The sequence below is a fragment of the Danaus plexippus genome (genome assembly GCF_018135715.1).
Source record: "Danaus plexippus chromosome 22 unlocalized genomic scaffold, MEX_DaPlex mxdp_27, whole genome shotgun sequence".
Lineage (NCBI taxonomy): Eukaryota > Metazoa > Arthropoda > Insecta > Lepidoptera > Nymphalidae > Danaus > Danaus plexippus.
Genome location: NW_026869855.1, coordinates 2,686,083 through 2,704,086, shown reverse-complemented (window position 1 = coordinate 2,704,086; position 18,004 = coordinate 2,686,083). Strand labels below are relative to the sequence as shown.

The 18,004-nt window shown below is 28.6% G+C and overlaps 1 protein-coding gene and 1 long non-coding RNA gene across 2 annotated transcripts in view; one reads left to right on the top strand and one right to left on the bottom strand.

The window, feature by feature from the left end:
- Positions 1 to 10,050: 10,050 nt before the first annotated feature.
- Positions 10,051 to 18,004, top strand: part of LOC116773581 (protein Wnt-4-like) — a 44,222-nt gene continuing 36,268 nt past the window's right edge. Inside the window, exon 1 of the mRNA XM_032666063.2 lies at positions 10,051 to 10,501. Within this exon, the coding sequence (XP_032521954.1) occupies positions 10,434 to 10,501 (68 nt within the window). The 5' untranslated portion in view covers positions 10,051 to 10,433. The remainder of the gene's footprint in view (positions 10,502 to 18,004) is intronic.
- Positions 14,090 to 17,085, bottom strand: LOC133320403 (uncharacterized). Its single transcript, XR_009753773.1, has 3 exons — positions 16,059 to 17,085; positions 15,611 to 15,731; positions 14,090 to 15,200 (listed from the first exon to the last, which is right to left on the bottom strand). It is a non-coding gene; the product is annotated as an uncharacterized LOC133320403 (long non-coding RNA).

Sequence of the window (18,004 nt, the reverse complement as noted above, 5' to 3'; positions counted from 1 at the left end):
GATGAAGTTTATAACTCTTGGAAGTTTTCTATATTGATATCTATTTATTATACATTGCGCGTTGTATACTAGAAATTTGTTTAGTGCAAGTATTTTTTGTTATACAACCAGCAACGTATGTAATAGTAGAAAGCTTACTGAAATGTTCGATGTTTTGGTAGTGGTTGGCACAGACAACGGGTATTTAGAAAGGTAATTCTAATACACTATGGGGTTTATTGTGGATGTCAAAGTTCAGACTGCAGCCGTTATACAGTATATAAACATTACTTAAATACTTTATTTATACACCACTATCTGACATTAGAGTTTATTTTAAACTTCTGCTGTACCGTATATTTTAATTAATAAAAAAATCTATGAAACCTTTTTTTATTAATAACTTTATTCTTATTACCTTAAATATAAAACTATATCAATGAATTTATAAACAATAATATATACTTTTAAGTATCGATAAAATAATAATATTGTGAATTGAGAATAATAAGAATATATTTATGTATAAATTCCATGCTTTCTATATATAATATTATCAGTATCCTGGGCGATATCAGAATACGATGTTAAAACTAATTGGCATCGGTGTGCATTACCGCCATTCAAACTAGCCTTTGTTCAGGCAACTCAGCAATGGCGTCTTACAAATATGGCGGGAAACGATTATTGTTAAGCTAACATGGCTACCGATTTAAATATATTATTATTATTATACAATTAATTCAATATTTCATTTAAAAAATATATAAAATTAATCGTTTTAAAGAATTCTATATATTAATAGTGAATCATATGATCTTATTAGGACACGTTTAGAAACAGCTAGCATTTTATTAAACTATAAATTACTTTAACAAATTAATGCACTAAAATGTATACACGTTGGTTTTTATAAAGACAGATGGTTTCGGTTGAGTGATTCAGCCGCGTTGATTGAGTGCTGATACAGAGTTTATATGTAAATATAGGGATGGGATTATATTTATCGGTTTTATTTAAGATGTTTTTATAAATATATCGTTTTATTAAATCACTAGACAACAATGCATTTATATATATTATCCTATAGATAAATCTCTCTAGATTATGTTCTTGATGTTATTATTTTTTTTTTTTTATAAATGTATATATGATGGATCTATTTTTCAGAAATAATTTAATGTCACTCTTAAATCCTTATATACATTAAAAATAAATTACTAAGTAAAGTCTTTAATTATATTTTATAAATATCGTAAATTTCATCGACATCGTGTTTTTTTCTATTAACGTTACCGGTAAACGCTAAGCCGTTTACCCCAAACGCGATGTTTTTATTCGGCTGGTCCGACGGGCGATGACGTTCGCGCCAGGCCACCGACAGATCAATTTAAAAAATATAAAATGTTTCAACTGTTCTTTTTTTAAAACTTGACAGGCTTGACATTTATCGTCTATAAAGTGAATGTTTTAAAAAAATTGGAATCTAGGACGTGTTACATTCTACCTGTACTAGTAAATAGTTTAAATGTTTTTTAAATATAAAAAAAACGGTATCATTGTTGATTTCTACATATTTCTGGTTAGTTTTTTAGCTATAATTAATAATCATCATATATAAAAGACACGTGATGTTTTCAGATATTAATATTTTTCATATTCCATTCAGCCGGTTCGTTTCATCTCAGTATGTATGACAACAATACAATAATAAATTTCATACAAGTCAATTTATGTTTCTGTAATGGCCCAAAGAAAGTAATTCTCCATAGCAATTTATTGATCACGATTGCGTTATTTATTATGTTATTGTTTTTTTTTTTTTATTTGTCGTGTAATTAATGTAAATATATTTTTTTTTATTAAAATTATGATTGGCGAATAAATATTATTTACGTCGCTGCATTCGTTTTCTTACGGACATTTGCGTATTACTTCAACCTTTAAATGAAACAGAAATTACTTACCATTTCTAGCGATAGGAATTATATCATAAGAAACATCGATGAGCACTTTTTCCAGTTCGTGACCAGAAAAGTCATGACAGCTTTTTGTTATGTAAAGTAACATCTCAAAATATACAGACAAAAAAATGTGTTGCATCAAAAAAAAAAAAAAAATAATAATGTTATTATGACTTTAGTGTAACGTTTTATGAAAAATATACATCACTTGGATTACAAGATCGTTCGGAATGAATTATTACGTTGGTATTGAATGAATTTTTTTATTTTATAAGCTATGTACATACAAGTATAAGTAGGTTTGATATATGACTTTGTTTTTAAATAACTATGATAGTACTTCTTTATTAAGAACTATTTCTTTAACGACTCAGAAAATTAGATTTTAACTCAGGGAGAAATGTATAGTGTGTTAAAACAATGCATATGGTAGCATCTATAGTGTGTGTCACGTGACTTCACCCGTAACACCACTGTTATGAGTGGATGCCGCCGGAACTACGAGTAATTCCGGAATAAATAATAGTCTATGTATTATTCTGATAAGCAAACTATATTATAGTGAAATTCCATCAAAATACATTCTGTAGTTTTTATGTTAACCAGTAACAAACATCTCTTTATCAACACTTGCTAACTTTCGCGTTTCCAGACGCGAAACTTTTAAGTAGTATAAATACAAAAAAGTATTTATATGTCATTTTTAAATGGTAGAACCGAACATTAAATACATGAAGTGTCTTGTGCTTGTTAGTAGAAAGAAAATGAGTGCAAATTTAAAGTAATTTAAAATGACACAAAAACAATATTTACTTGTATAGAATGTTTGGAAAAATCTATTTATTCTTAGGAATACTAATCGAGATGGTTGGCAAATATTCGTGTATTGAAAAATTAAAAAATATATATCCGTTAGTTGCTAAAAAAATAAATAATATTTCATAATTAATCGATAGTCAATTAATTTCTAATAAGACAGTGAAGTAAACAGAAGTATAAAGATACAATAAAATAAAGATGTAATCTTGTAATAAGCCGAATTCGGGATCCGAGTATAGTAATAAGACGATCATATTGTGAAATGTGCTATGAATGTTTAGAGGGGGCAAGGAAACTATTAAATGCCTGGTCTGTTAAAAATTGACCTTAATTTTGTTGACATTCAAATTAAATCTCAACTGATATTTTTTCAATCTTTGAAACACTTACTAAATATTTTGTGTGATCCTCTTGATCTTTTTCCTTCAAAACTTTTGTTTTTTAATCTCAGCATACCGTCGTCTTTTCATGGTCTTTTGCGACATTATTGTGTTGTTTTTGGACAGATTTTGTGGAGGCCCGGCTCGTGCCCAAATTATCTCGTGTCAATATGTATGGCCCGATTTTTTTTTTATTTCGTCGCGGATTCGTATTTTCACATCGTACATCACGTATTTTTGTCTTCATTTTCTGCCACAGTTTCAAGTAGCTTCATTCCAAAGTGGCTTTGTAGATTGACAAAGTCAACATTCGGCAACATCACACGTGGCCATCTTTATAAATTTACTTTCAAAATATTTAGATAATTAGACATTTTTTGAAATAGACAAAAGTTTACAAATAAATCAGACGACAGAGAAGTTATTTATCGATCAAAATGGCCGAATTCGTCGATTTGAATTGACACGACCAGGGTGTAGATTATTCGAGTATAAAATATTAAGTTATACTATGAAATTCTAGTATTCCATTTTGAAGACTCTGAGACTAATTCAGCTTGGCTATTAAGCGTATAGAAGTGTTTTGGTTGAACTTAACTTCTAAAGAAAATTGGTGTTAAGGTTTGTAGAATAAAATATCCGCTTTTTTCTAATTTTACGTTTCTGTAAAACTTTACAAACAAAAGTTACGGTTAAAATATGTTTAAGACATGACACGTACTTGACGAATACGTCAAATAGATTCAAAGTCATACAGTTGCAGTGTTGAGAAATTTTAATAGTAATTACAATACCTACCGATTAAATAAACGTCTTTATTCCATTCGACAAACTCCTCCGTGTTTCCTCCACACAGTACTCAAGATTATAATTCGTCCAACAAATAAAAACGTTGACATTGGCGAAATATTCCATGACTCCAGTGCGAATGAAGCCATAGCATAAAAAAAATTACCGATTTTTGTTGCTAACCGGTGCTTATTTTAGTCATGTACCTAATCAAAATTTATTAAATTTTTTTAATAAATTTCAAATTTTGACTTCATCATACCTAATATATTTCACTGTTTTATTATTGACCACAATCGTATATCGTTAGCTCTGTGCTTTTTATTTTTAAACTGTAAAATCATCACCTTATATACATCTTGTGAATTGGAATTTCCTGAGTTATTCTCCGAGGCGTGGACTCCATGAACCGGTCCGGGATCGCCAGGGAAAAACGGGGATTCCAAACAAAAAAGACGGACGTTCCTCAATAAGTCGCCGGTGGCCAAGGGCGGTAGTTGTCATCAGAATGGCAATAATTCGACAACTATTTGACATAAAACAAATGTCGCCAAATCTGGCATTTCCCTTGTTGATGGATATATATGACAACAATCTTTCATGCCACAGAAAAAAGAAATCTTTATCATTCTGGAATTATTAGACGGCGACAAAGTTATTTTTGACCGCATATGATTTAAATTTCTATATTAATGTAAGTCAGATAACTTACTTATATAACAAAAAAATAAAAATAGTTGTCATGGCACAGGTTTTTGTGAACAGCCCAATCATATTGGGCTGTTCACAATTAGATCAAACAATTTTTAAGTCTTTTTTACAAAATGTCATAATATAATTCCAGCTAGTTTTAAAATATGAAAATTGTAACGACATTTCTGGACTTAAATTTGAATAAAAAAAAATGATTGCATTTTTTTCTTAAAAAAGGAGTTACGTTCCGAAGGATGTTAATTTAAATAATTAATAAATTGCAACGGTTTGCATTGAATATATTATGGGCTTGTAAGCAAAATAGACATAAAATTTTGCATAAAATTTAATATTCATAATACATCGAAAAACAAGATTACAACTCATAACCATATACAAAATTTGTTAAAAACAATAACACGAACAAAGTGCCTTAAAATAGAAATCTTCAATGAATAAAAATGCAAATTTATAGTTTTAATTGTACTTAACGCTACATAATTAGTATACGATAAACAAAGAATTCCTTGCATAATTTAATAGTTACCGCTCTTACCTCCATAATTGTCACTATATTGGAACCTATTAGTTTATTTCACAATATAAATATGGTGCTTTATGTGTATTCTGTGTTAATTTAAATAAAATGGAGACAAATATATGCGAATAATCTTCACATTAAATACACTCCAAATAAACCTATACATAATTTTACAATGTATATACATAACTAGAATTTTAATTTTGTAACGTAACGGCGTCTCTGGAGGGTTTTAAAACGGATAATTAATAGTCACATATTAATGTGAGAAAGTATTTAGTAATATAAGAAAAAAAAAAATAACTTCGTCGATGTTTTGATAAAAAAAAAAATTTTTTTTTCATGTGGCAACATTAATCAAAATGTCTGATTACATTGCATCTGTGTGGTCGTTTTATAAAAAAAAATTAATATTGTACCATAACTAGTAGTGTTTATAATAAATGTGTAATACTCCCATTGTGTGGTGATAGCATTTATAAGGTTACCAATGCGTTACATGATATCTGACAATGGAATTGAATGCACTTAGTAACACTAGCACCTATTTACCTGTTTTTATTATTTACTCCAGTTACCTGTTATAATTAATTTATACCCATTACAAGAATTGTATATTAATAATATTATAATAAGTACTATTACCTAATTTAAGCTGTTAATATGTAATATAGAATTTTTTAAATTATGTTTTCGAAGAAAGTGAAACTTCTTATGCGACTTCCATCACGGTTGCGTTAAACGTCTAACGTTTTGGGGAGAGGGGAGGGGATAATAAGAGACAGAGCGAGAGGGAATACGTGACGCTCGAATGCATGCGGGCAATCAATTGTGACTTGTAATTAATTGTTAATATAATCTGTCTTAAAGAAAGACTAAAAATTCCTTAAAAATCTATTTCGGCCACTTCCTATTTTCATTTTGCACATTACGAAATTTTACTTCTTAGTATATATATAATAAAATTTAAATATGTAGAATCCAGATAACAAATCCGAATAATGTACTTAATAATTCTAATACGACTCCATTTTATTTATAATAAAAATAAAAAGTTTGTCTGTGTTTATAATTTTACTATTTTCCCAACGTTGTTACTTTTTTAAAAATCTCATGAATTTTAAATAGTCTAGGAATTACATTAAGTTGTTATGTTTTTTTTTTTCATTTAGTTTAATTAGAGATACATTGTCATTCTAAAGTGTTAGAATAGTTGCTGACTGGATTTTATAATGAAATGTAACATAAAATATATTGTTGGACCCTCTTCTTCTTCATAGCCCGTGGCGTGTTGAAGGCATTTATAGACAATTCATTTGTATTTGTCGATATCGATACTTTTATGCGACTGTTTGTTCTGTCTACGTAATTGCCGTTCAAATATTGCAAGTATTTCACTCTCTATAACCATGTTTGATATATGCCACTACTTCAATCGAACCCTGTCTCGACTTTAGATAGTTTTTGGCGAACGATCGTAAGAATTTAAAATAGTTTGATATTTTCTTTTATAAAATGTTGTCATATTTTTAATATATTTTAGACATTTACATTTAATGAGTTCGAATTGATTAATTTGTGTCTTGGTTTCGGTATTTATTCCAAATATTTTTTTAAAATTTAAAACGTCGCTTCACTATCAGCCGAAACGTGAACAGGTGATTTTGAATATTATACGTATTTTTTTTATTGAAAATCAATGTATGTGATGTGAAGTCATTGAAAAGTATTATATAATCTATGGCTTCCTTTTCCATATTTTTATTTTCATGAGCTGTGAAAACTAAACTACCGCTGTGATGATTTCTAAATAATTCTCGCCAAGACGATTAATAAAGTCCAAAAATTAATAAAGTTCAAAAATTAACAAGCAAGATATGTTTTTTTTCTTATATTATTTTGAAAATAAGATATAAAAACTCTTTGTTATTATAATATAATTGTTTCGGTTATCAGCTAATGTTTTTTTTTTATTCAAAAACGATTCATATTTACGTGAATGTATCAGTGATGTCAGATTTTATAAAACTACAATGAAAGATTATTCTCAATGATAAAAATAAAGTGTCCTGATATTCCTTTCTCGTGTGTCATCAATAAATCGAATATATTCAGTCATACTGCATACTAATTTTTTTTAAATTGTTAGTGCTATGGCTTCAACCGCATTGGAATAGTGAAATATTTTGCAAATGTCAACGTTTTTGTTTGTGAGACGAATTATAATCTTACGTTCTGTGTGTAGCAAACACTAAGGAGTTGGTCGAAAAGAGTCTACATTGCTTAACACATTGTTATTGTCAAACTACGTTTGACGTATGACGTATGACGTCAGTGTCACTACAAAAATTGTATAAAGTTGAATATTCAACATAAAAATATAAATGATAACTGTAAACAGTAAATGAAAGTTTCGGTCAAATAACTTAATATAAAAATAAAAATTTCAAACCGCGAGCCGTGGTCTGTGAGACCGAAATTTAATCTTATCAACTCTGTTTAGAGTTCAAATTACTCTGTTATATTTGTGAGCGCAAAAAGTGCATTAGCGTGATAGTACAGTTGAATCATTAAGGGCCCTGTATATAGAAATATTTTTGTTTAATATTTTTATACAACTAACAAACACAACCTGCTACAAAGTTCAAATATAGACGTAAAATGAAGTAGCGCCGGTACTAAAAGGTTAGTTATTTAGTCCCAACAAAAAGCCATCCACGTTGCGTTTCTTTTAACAAATATTTATTATTAAATATATATGGTTGTGACATATTGTGTATATGGCGAGCAGTGAAATATGTTAAATTCTAGAGTTTTTATACCCTGGCTTTGTTTATGTTTTCAATATATTATTTTACCAGATTAATATTCACTCACATTATACAATTGTAAGAATTTTATAGGTTTTTTTTTAAAATTATTATCGTGTTAAATTGAACGCATTTTTAAAGTCCATTACCGATGGTCTTTGAGGCGTTATTTTTTGTTCGAATTAAAAAAATTAAATGTATATGTACCGTACGTCGGGTTTACGAAAAATGTGGTATAATGCCAAGGCGAATTGGATATACATATTAAGAAATACAATTTGAGTTTTGCACTAAGAAATAAACTCGCATTACTTTAATTGAACTTTATACTAAAACATTTGACTTTTGAAATATGTGCTAAGTTAAAAAAAGTACGGGGCAAAAAATAACGAACTGTTCTTTAGGACGTCCGTTTAAAAATTCCTGGACGCTCCACATGTTAGTCCTATTCGTTTAATGATGGTTAAATTCTTAATTTTTTTATGGTATGGTCATTTTACGAAAAAAATATTTATCGATAGAAAAAAAAACATGGATTGGTACAAAAAAAAAAACAAAACTAATTTTAACACCCCACATGTATTTGATAATGAGAAAAAAAATAGTAATTGAAATACTATAGATAGAACATAGAAAATTGTTTTCAAAAATATTGTTAATATTTAATGGTTTGTTGTAACTTAATTAATGGTTTCTGGTCTTTTTTGGTGAGGCTTTTATAATTCATTCTAAAGAAATTTTAAGCTTTAACAGGGAAGACATTTAGGTGATATCTATGAAAATGAGTTGAAAATAAATAAATAATGTTTAATTCAATGCTTCAAAGCTAAATGAAACACCTTTCTGTATATAAATCATAATTTTTAATGACTTTAAGAAATCGATTATAAACATATATAACAAATTTAATAGGTAATATATATTTGTTTTTTTTTTTTAAATTTTTATTTCGAAGGTCCAAAAAAATATTACACTATAATTCGTCAAGAAAAAAAAAAACTATCAGTGGTAAATTATCTGATGATTGGATTATATGATCTGCTGAGAGATTTTTATCAGGGATTTAGACTGGAACCAAATATTATCTGTTGGAAGCATATTTTCCAGCATAGATTAAGAATTATTCTAACATCTTAATATGTTTGTTGTGAGTACATGATATTTACGTATTATATTTTAGTATTAATCTGACGTCATTGTGAATGCTCTCTAACATTTGATCGGCCCGTTTGATCTGTTGCAATTACAGTTTTACTGCGATCGTAAACACGGCGAACAGAATGCCAGGTAAGCCCTTTTGTTATAGAAATCTACGGACTCAAAATACCAACAGCACTTTAACCCAAATCGCAGTACAGATAAGAATGATTTTTCCTTGCATCATTTTCAATTAAATCGGTTACATCTACACTGTACATGTACGAAAGTTACAGGATAATAGTTATACGCGATTATAGCCCTTGTTGCGTTATTGGAAAGGCTGGATTCCATTGAATTAATTTGGGATGAATTTTAAATATATCTCTTTTTAATTTATACATGATGCGTGAAAATAACGGACACAACTATTTTACCTGCATCCTCAAAGCAAACGGAAAAATTTCAACTATGGTCTGTAGACTAAAGCAGAATTTGTTTCTCAACAACAATTCTGGCATATATATAATACTTATCAAAAAAAAAAAATTAAAATTCGAATAAAAATAAATAAAAAATACCCCTGTCGTAAAAAGTAAATAATTCTACAGGCATTATCATAAATATGGTGCTTCTTAAACCATGAAATATGTCAGCAACTTATCTTTTACTTAACTCAATGTGCAAATCAATAATACTTATGATAATGGCCCTTAAATCAATTGGAATAAGAGCTGCAAAGAATAATGAGATTTAAATATTATTTATGAGATCATTGGACCACTTAAGTGTAGGATTTAAATGATTGCCATAAATTAAAATGTTCCTAATATTATTTAATCCTTGGATCATATTTTTGTTGTGTATTAAAACTTTTTGGTGTACTTTTTTATTTCTATGCTGGCTTTAGAAGGATGAACTAGTGCATATTGCATTTACACGCCCTCCAAAGCGACCCTTCCCTTAGCGAATCCTATGGAATACTTACAAACGACTTAAAGCAAGCCAGTCTGGTTTTGTAATTCCAACCGCGCGGGTCGCAGGCGCGTTACCACTCTCGGTTATCAAAAGGACGTTCCTTTTTTAAAATACCATATAAGTTTTTTTTTTATTACGGCCAGCAACTTCACGAAAGTTTTCGATATAATTCCGTTTTGATATAATTGTTTTGTGGTTTCCGTTTGTTTTGATTTTGCCCTGTTTTTTTTTCTCGTATTCAAATAATTTTTTTTCGTTGTTTTAATATTTTGTGATGTGTAGTGTTTGGGTTTTATTTTCGGGTGTATAGATTTCTGTGATTTTCAAGTACTTTTAAAGCACGATGAAGCTTTTTTTGAAAGTTCTGTGCACTTTACTTTTCTTGGTGGAAGCCGTCATGGGTGCCTGGTGGTAAGTAAACAAGTTTAAAGTGTTAAATATGTATTTATTTACATTCACTAATGTATGTTTGCTTATTACAAAATAAAAAATTATGTAGTTTTAATAAAAAAAAAAAAATACACAGTCCGGAAATTCAATGCTATGATGGAATTAATGCTTCTTGAAATGTTAGATGAAACTTCATGAAACTACAAGACAAAAATAGCTGCTTACTTTTTAGGTTGTCTATGAATAGTTTCATGTAAATATGCAATTGTTTACGTTTCGCTTCAACAATACGTGGTAAAACTTCTGCAGATATATAGTTGCATGTAAAGACTGCATTTAAATATTTCTTGAAATGTATCGTGATAGGTAAAATAAAATCAGTCTAGAAGCTTTGAGCTAGATAGAACCTTATTTTATAATAATGTTTTTTTATGATTGTAATAATTACAATATGAAATGTGTAGACGTCGTAACAAAAAACATAATTCCCTTATATAAATTATAATCCGTTTAAATCAAGACATTTATTCAGAATTGGTGTAATTTTTACATTTTAAACTAAATAACCCAGCGAAGGTTTTTGACAAATAAGAGAAAAAAAAATCATTTCTGTAACACGAATTTCTTGAAGTTATTATTTATTAGTGATGATTATGCTTTAGATTTAACAAATTAATTTAAACTACTTAATTTACGTAGTATACTAACTTACTTAATAAAGTTAAGATTAACACAAAAATGACATTAATTTTTTTTGCGACACTAACTACTGAATTTTATACAATTTTGCAAAAAAAAAAAAATCTCTAATTTTAAATTGTCAGTATTGTATTAGAAATTTAAAAAAATAACTTCTATATACAACAGTAAAAAAAACAGATTATTTAATTAAAAAAACATCTGATTCTTTAAAAATGTTCTACATTAGTGTAGCCAGCTCTTGAAATGTACAATAAATAGTAATAATATTTTAAAATGTATTTACACAAAATGAGTTTAAAATAAACAAAACCGTAGAATAAACATAGTAGAGCCGAAGTTTGTTTTAAACAATGCACTCCATGTATCGAAACCTTTGTTAAACCGCCAGTTAAATAGAAAAAAAGATTTATACACTCAATGGTTAAGTTAAATAAAATGGCTAATGAAATATATAAGTTAGTTATATGAAATTATTGGTTAAAAAGTAAATATAACTTTTTAAAAATTTATTTAGAAATCGGTACAAAAAAAAATTTCGTCTATAATTAAATATATATATATTAATATATAGTGAAGTGAAGGCAAATTATATTACGAAAACGTCGAAAGGAAAAGAAAGGAATAAAAGATACCGGTCCCGTGAGAATTCCAGTAAATAAACTTCAGTTCAAACAGCAGATATGATATTTCAATGTTTAATAAAATCAAACGATTTTGTCGAAAGTACTTACACGCAAATAGTCTTTATTAGACACATGCCTTCAACCAAAAATTTGTCTGAGGAACATTTAGGAAAGGCATTTTATTATTTACTTTATTTTAAAAAAAACACAGCATCAGTTAGGATTTAGGATAAAAAATATATATTATTATTAACGCCATCTGTGAACAATATAATGAAATATTATAGATTAAATGGATTCTAAATAAAAGTAGGCAACCTGTTATGAAAATAATTAAAAAAAAGAAATTGTAATTAATCGTAGGGGAAATAGAAGAAATTCCAGTGACTACTTCTTGTCCGAACTAGAATTAAGCAGTAAGCTGGTACAAAAAGACACAAAATAATTCAAGAAATTTGTGCAAAATAATTTTGCACGTAAATGAGACGAAACCTCTCAGCATTCCATGGATTCACCTTGCGGGTGTCGGGTCCATCGTTGCAGGGAGAGGAGCTTCAACAGTGCCAGGGACTTGCGACCCAGGTGTAGGTTTAAGGCCCCTATCTAACGCATATATTTACAGTAAAAAAAGTATAAATCCGATATTGTTCCTTCAGATTTGATTATGAAGGAAATACAGTTAAATTAAGTAATAGCTTACGGACAATTTAAACTTAACAGAGCTGATTAAATCTTAGATAAGTCCAACCGTTACTCTATGAAGAAACAACCTTATAAATTGGCATACATATATCAATACAACTTAATATGCTGACAAATAAAATATAGAATATACAAGATTATTAAGTCCATAGAAGCCTTGAGTGTTAGTGAGGCAATTGTTATTATATTAATATGTGTGATTAAAGATTTTCTACATTTCTAATATATTTATAGTGATGTCTAATTATTTTTTTTTGGATTTAAGTTGTCATACCTTCTCTAAAACTTCATTCTTTTTAACCTATGGCTTCATTCGCACTGGAGTCACGGAATATTTCGCCACCGTTTTTATTATAATCTTACGTGCTGAGTGGAGGAAACGCAACTTTGTTTAAATCTATATTAAAAAAGTTTTTACTTATTGTCAAATTTCATTGACTCACCTATATATATTTTCTTGTAATAATCTTTTATTACGCTCAATTATTGAAGTTTTTCGTCAAATATTTATAAAACAAAGATTTTTTTAAATATGATTTTCTGTATATATATACTTATAGATTTTTGACTATATAGATGTATGTATATATAAATATATATAGATTTTTTTTAATAAGATTTTGAGTGTGCATTATAAATAATTAATTTATTAAATTAATTATATTGTTGAGAAATATATTTTTTTAAGTTTCCTATGTATGTGGCTAGTTAGATTTTTAGTCTTATTCCTATATTTATATAATTGTTGCATATAGCCATATTGTTATAAAAATCTGGTAAATAAATAAGTCGAATTGTTTATAAGAATATTCATGTCTTATTAAATGAATCTTTCTTTGATTCCATATTGTCCTTTTACGAAAGACGCGAGGTTTCAATTTTTCTACAACATATTTATATGTATATACATATATATATATATATATATATATATATATATATATATATATATATATATATATATATATATATATATATATATATATATATATTAGTACTAAGAATCCGTTATATAAATAGAGACGAGCTCTTGAACAAAGTATTAGTATCAGTGGTATTTATTGTCAGTAATTAAGTTTCTAACATTTATGTCTCGGGCTACACAGAGTATATAATTGCGAGTATTTTTAGTCAAACTGAACGCACGCCGTGACGCTTTGATGTTGACGATTTCCGCGCTTTAAATTTATTTATGAATGTCCAAAGTGCAAATAACTCGCCTTTTGTTACCCTGTTTTGTAAACAACGTGTACCCACTTAGCTCTCAACCGAGTTCAGATAAATTCCGTAACTTTTAAACCGATATTATCGCGTGATGTTGGCATGTACCTACACCTTAATTATACGAAACGTAAAAGTTACTTCGTAGACGTTAAATTTGTGTTCTTCTTATTGTTAAATTTAATTACACAGTACGGTTTGTAATTAAAATTATAAATAAGGAGTAATAAGATATTTTAAAGATATAATAAAAGAGGTTTTGTCAATTAATAATATAAATATATAAAAATATATAATTATATTCATATATGTATATTATAAATTTTATTATATAATAATATCTTTAACGGTTTTGTTATTTCAGAAACATTTGTAAAAAATATAGAAAATGTATTATTGTAGGAATGTCAATTAATTAAAATAATTTAACTATATCAGCTCTTACAACGCACGTGTCTCGTTTCTTTGAAGTAACCCGTATGTTTGTACTAAATAACGTTGCATTGTGTCCTAAAATTATCTCATTAGTTTTAACTTCGAGCAAAAACGTCATTATTAACAGTTAAATTTGGTTTTAACCGCCAGTAAACTTATTCTAAAGACGATTAACATTCCTGGTGTGCCAAAAAGTAATTATTTTACGTTGTACATAAATAAATATTTTTGTTTGTTTTTAACACTAATATCGACTTTAATTTTAATTGTATTAAATAAATACTTAGCTTCAATTGAGTGCACAAGAAATGAATCAGCCAAACTAACGTTCAAATCAAATTAAGTTTTATTAATTTAAATGAAATAGTTATTATTATAATGTTTAGAATTCAATCGACAAATAAAAGTTGAATCAATGACAACCGTATTGTGACACGTGTGGTGTTTAAAAACATCTCGAATTACGTAACAACGATCCCATACGATTCAAATCAAATAGGAATCTTACGTTGTTGTAAAACTTTTGGAATCGTGTGATTATAAATCAACCTATAAATGGCAATGACAAAATTTTATATGAAAATATAAAATTAAAAATTCTGTCAAATTTTGAGCCTTGATAATAGACGACTAGTTAAGAAATAATTATTATCAGAATTAATTGTTATTTAGTACATAAAATTGAAATAACATGTTAGTTAAGAAAGGATTATTCAGTTATTAGTATCAGTTACAACATTTTAATCATACAATCTTTAACGATGTCTGAAATGTTGAATTATCTTTAATTATTAACGAGTATAATACGTTAAAAAAAGGTATAACCCTCATTTAATCTCATAACGCGGTTCCTACCTTATATGATTTCATGTTCATAGCCTCCCGTAGTACAAGGAATTCCATTAATACCAATAAATTAAATTTTTCGTATAAACTACCGTCGTTTTGTTATTTTATAACTACTTAATCCCGACGTTTCGGTTCCTTTACGTCATCCGTGATCACGTGATCATCTCGTCTGCCCGTGATCACGGTTGCTGTAAACAAAACGAAACATGCATGTTTAAACATTTATTTAGTTAAAAAATAATAAAAATTCTAGTATATGAAAACCTTGCATTCGTTGGAATACACGCGAAAATCTTTTATATCTTCATTAATACTAATTATAAGTTACTTCATAGTGATATTTAATATATTGCACTTACCAAAATTTCATATCTTGAATACTTATTTGGTTTGTCTCAATTTTCCTTTCATTAATGCCATTTATGCCATCGTTTAAAATTCAGATATTTAATGGAAATTTGTCTATTAATGTACGTGAAACCACAAATACTTATCCTTAGTACCATCCTACATTATGTAATTTTTTTTTATTCTTCAATGCAATGAATAAGTCTAAGTTTTGTCTGATACAATTGGAACTCTTTCATAGCATATTTACCATAATCGATCCATCTTAAAAAAGGCTCACTCTCAGTACATGTCCAAGGACCACAAGTAGTAATATTTGCTCAATCAGGCCCATGCGGGCATGTTCTGTAGAAATTGAATTTTGGCTGGAGCTGGAATACAATGAAATAATTTTATTAATACTTGTTATTTGGAATAATTATATGTTCACCAGGAAGCTGTAAAAATCAAGTTTTCTAGAAAATATTTCTGAAGATATTCTTTTTAACATTTAATATCAATTTCTATTTGATAGACTATGTTATATGTATTTTATAATATAAAAAATATTTTACATCGTTGATTCTAATCAAGATACTATTTCGCATAAACATATATATATGTTTATGCGAAATAGTATATATATATGTCAAATTAAAAGTCTGAATCGTGGTTACAATTTTGTTTGGACATTTTTTTAAATCAAATAAACAACTAACACTTTATTCCACACTTAATATTCCACTACAGCACAGCGAGTTGTTTGGCAGCCATAAGAGTTGTTGTCCGCTCGATGTCTGAGAGGAGAGTGTTAACTATCGTTGATTCAACTCATTATCTAGTCTCGGCTCATGCGACTCTCAAACCAAACTCTGTTAAAGCGATGACGCCACATCGTTTATTCCTCGAATTCAAATCATCTCCCGTTCTCAAAAAATTGGTCCAAACTGCTCCGATACGACCACCCCACAGCACACATGTTCTTGTATTGTAATCTGATAATGATTTCACAACAAGATCACATGACAAAGTCACTCCTGACGTTTCTATCACTACTTTACAACGAAATGAAAATAGAAGTATAAAGAACTCAATAAAGTTCTAATAACCAATAAAGTTGTCTTGGTTTACAAAAACTACACCCTTATTAACAAATCAAAGTAGTAATAACTTGGAAATCTTTCTTCGTTACGTCAATTGTCAAAACTGGAGCAGTAATTGATCGCGTTGCGCTTCGCGACATACCTTACAACGCTCTAAAACCCAAAAATCAATCAAAATGTTTCATTTCAGGAAATCCATTACTGATTATGTACAGCTCTCTTACCTTCTGTTTATTTATCCCTTCTTCAACATCACCCCCTTCTAAGCCATCATTATAATCACAACATCATGCAATCTCCAATAGGAATACGTCACTCTCCATGGCATTAACACCCGATTTCTACCAGACTTGTCGTCTCACCTCATTACCATGGACACAGAAAATCCGGTAGTAGGGCCCACAAAAAGTAAATTTAACAACACTCCGTTACAGTATCACTACATTGCTTCTCTCTGAATTGGTCACCAATGTCTGTCTGTCGTTTACATATTTATGTGTCCATTTTAAATTAATTTCTTTCAGATTACATCAAATTTCATGGACGACTTCTATTGTTTTAAATGATCCTTTAAATTCATAGTCTACGTTTGTTTGTATAGGCTCTTCATGTATAATAAAAAATCAGCAACTTCAAATTGGTCAACTTCAGTTCAGTCTCAACAGAGACCTTTCAGTTTATATATTAATAGTTCCAATGGCTTCTTTTTTAATCCTTCATTTGGTTGTAAAATTAAGATCTGACTCAACTTAAGCGATTCTGCCACTCTTAATTATTTGACTCTATATCTGCTTATATAGATCTCAATACCACAGTAGCAATTAATGACGTTTTATGTTACATAAATCATTTGAATCTCAAATAAAACGGTATTGCTCCCCAATGATACCTTTTGGTGCCAAATAACGCTATTTTTTCGGCTTGATTACTGCTAGTAGAATCGACATAGGCTTTTTAGAAACATAAAAAAGTACTTTGGAAAAACATCTCTCAAAACAAATACTAATTCTTTTAAATTGTTTTTAATACTCAACATCCAAGTAGCGTCTATTTTGTACCAGCTGTAAGTAAGATTAGTTTGCGTATTTATTCATTTCTTTGTTGGGCTTGATTTTATATTGTTAGACATAAAATGTCAAAAGCAACACGCCCCAAATTATAAACTAAATAAAAATCGAAATACTGAAAGTTAGCCCTCAATCTGCGAACCGGCGGCGTTAAATCAATTTTTTTTGGGACGATTTTAATGAATTCCAATCGGTTTCTGTTGTTAATTTACTTACGAATTCGTTATTAGGAACACGATTTATTGCATTAATGACGTTTAGCGTTAACAAATTATATTCATGATTTGTGGCACATTCACTCTACTTTTTAGTTTACCTTTTGAACTAAAATGGGTTCATAGACTTCCTAGCTTGAATCCGTATAAAACTCGACCTGGTTAAGCGGCTCAAATATCATCAAACCGATTATTTGATGAGTAGGAAAAATTGTTTGTCTGAATTCTGCGTGACGTTTTTGCCAACTAAAACTTTCTTTGATACTTGTCTAACTAAAAT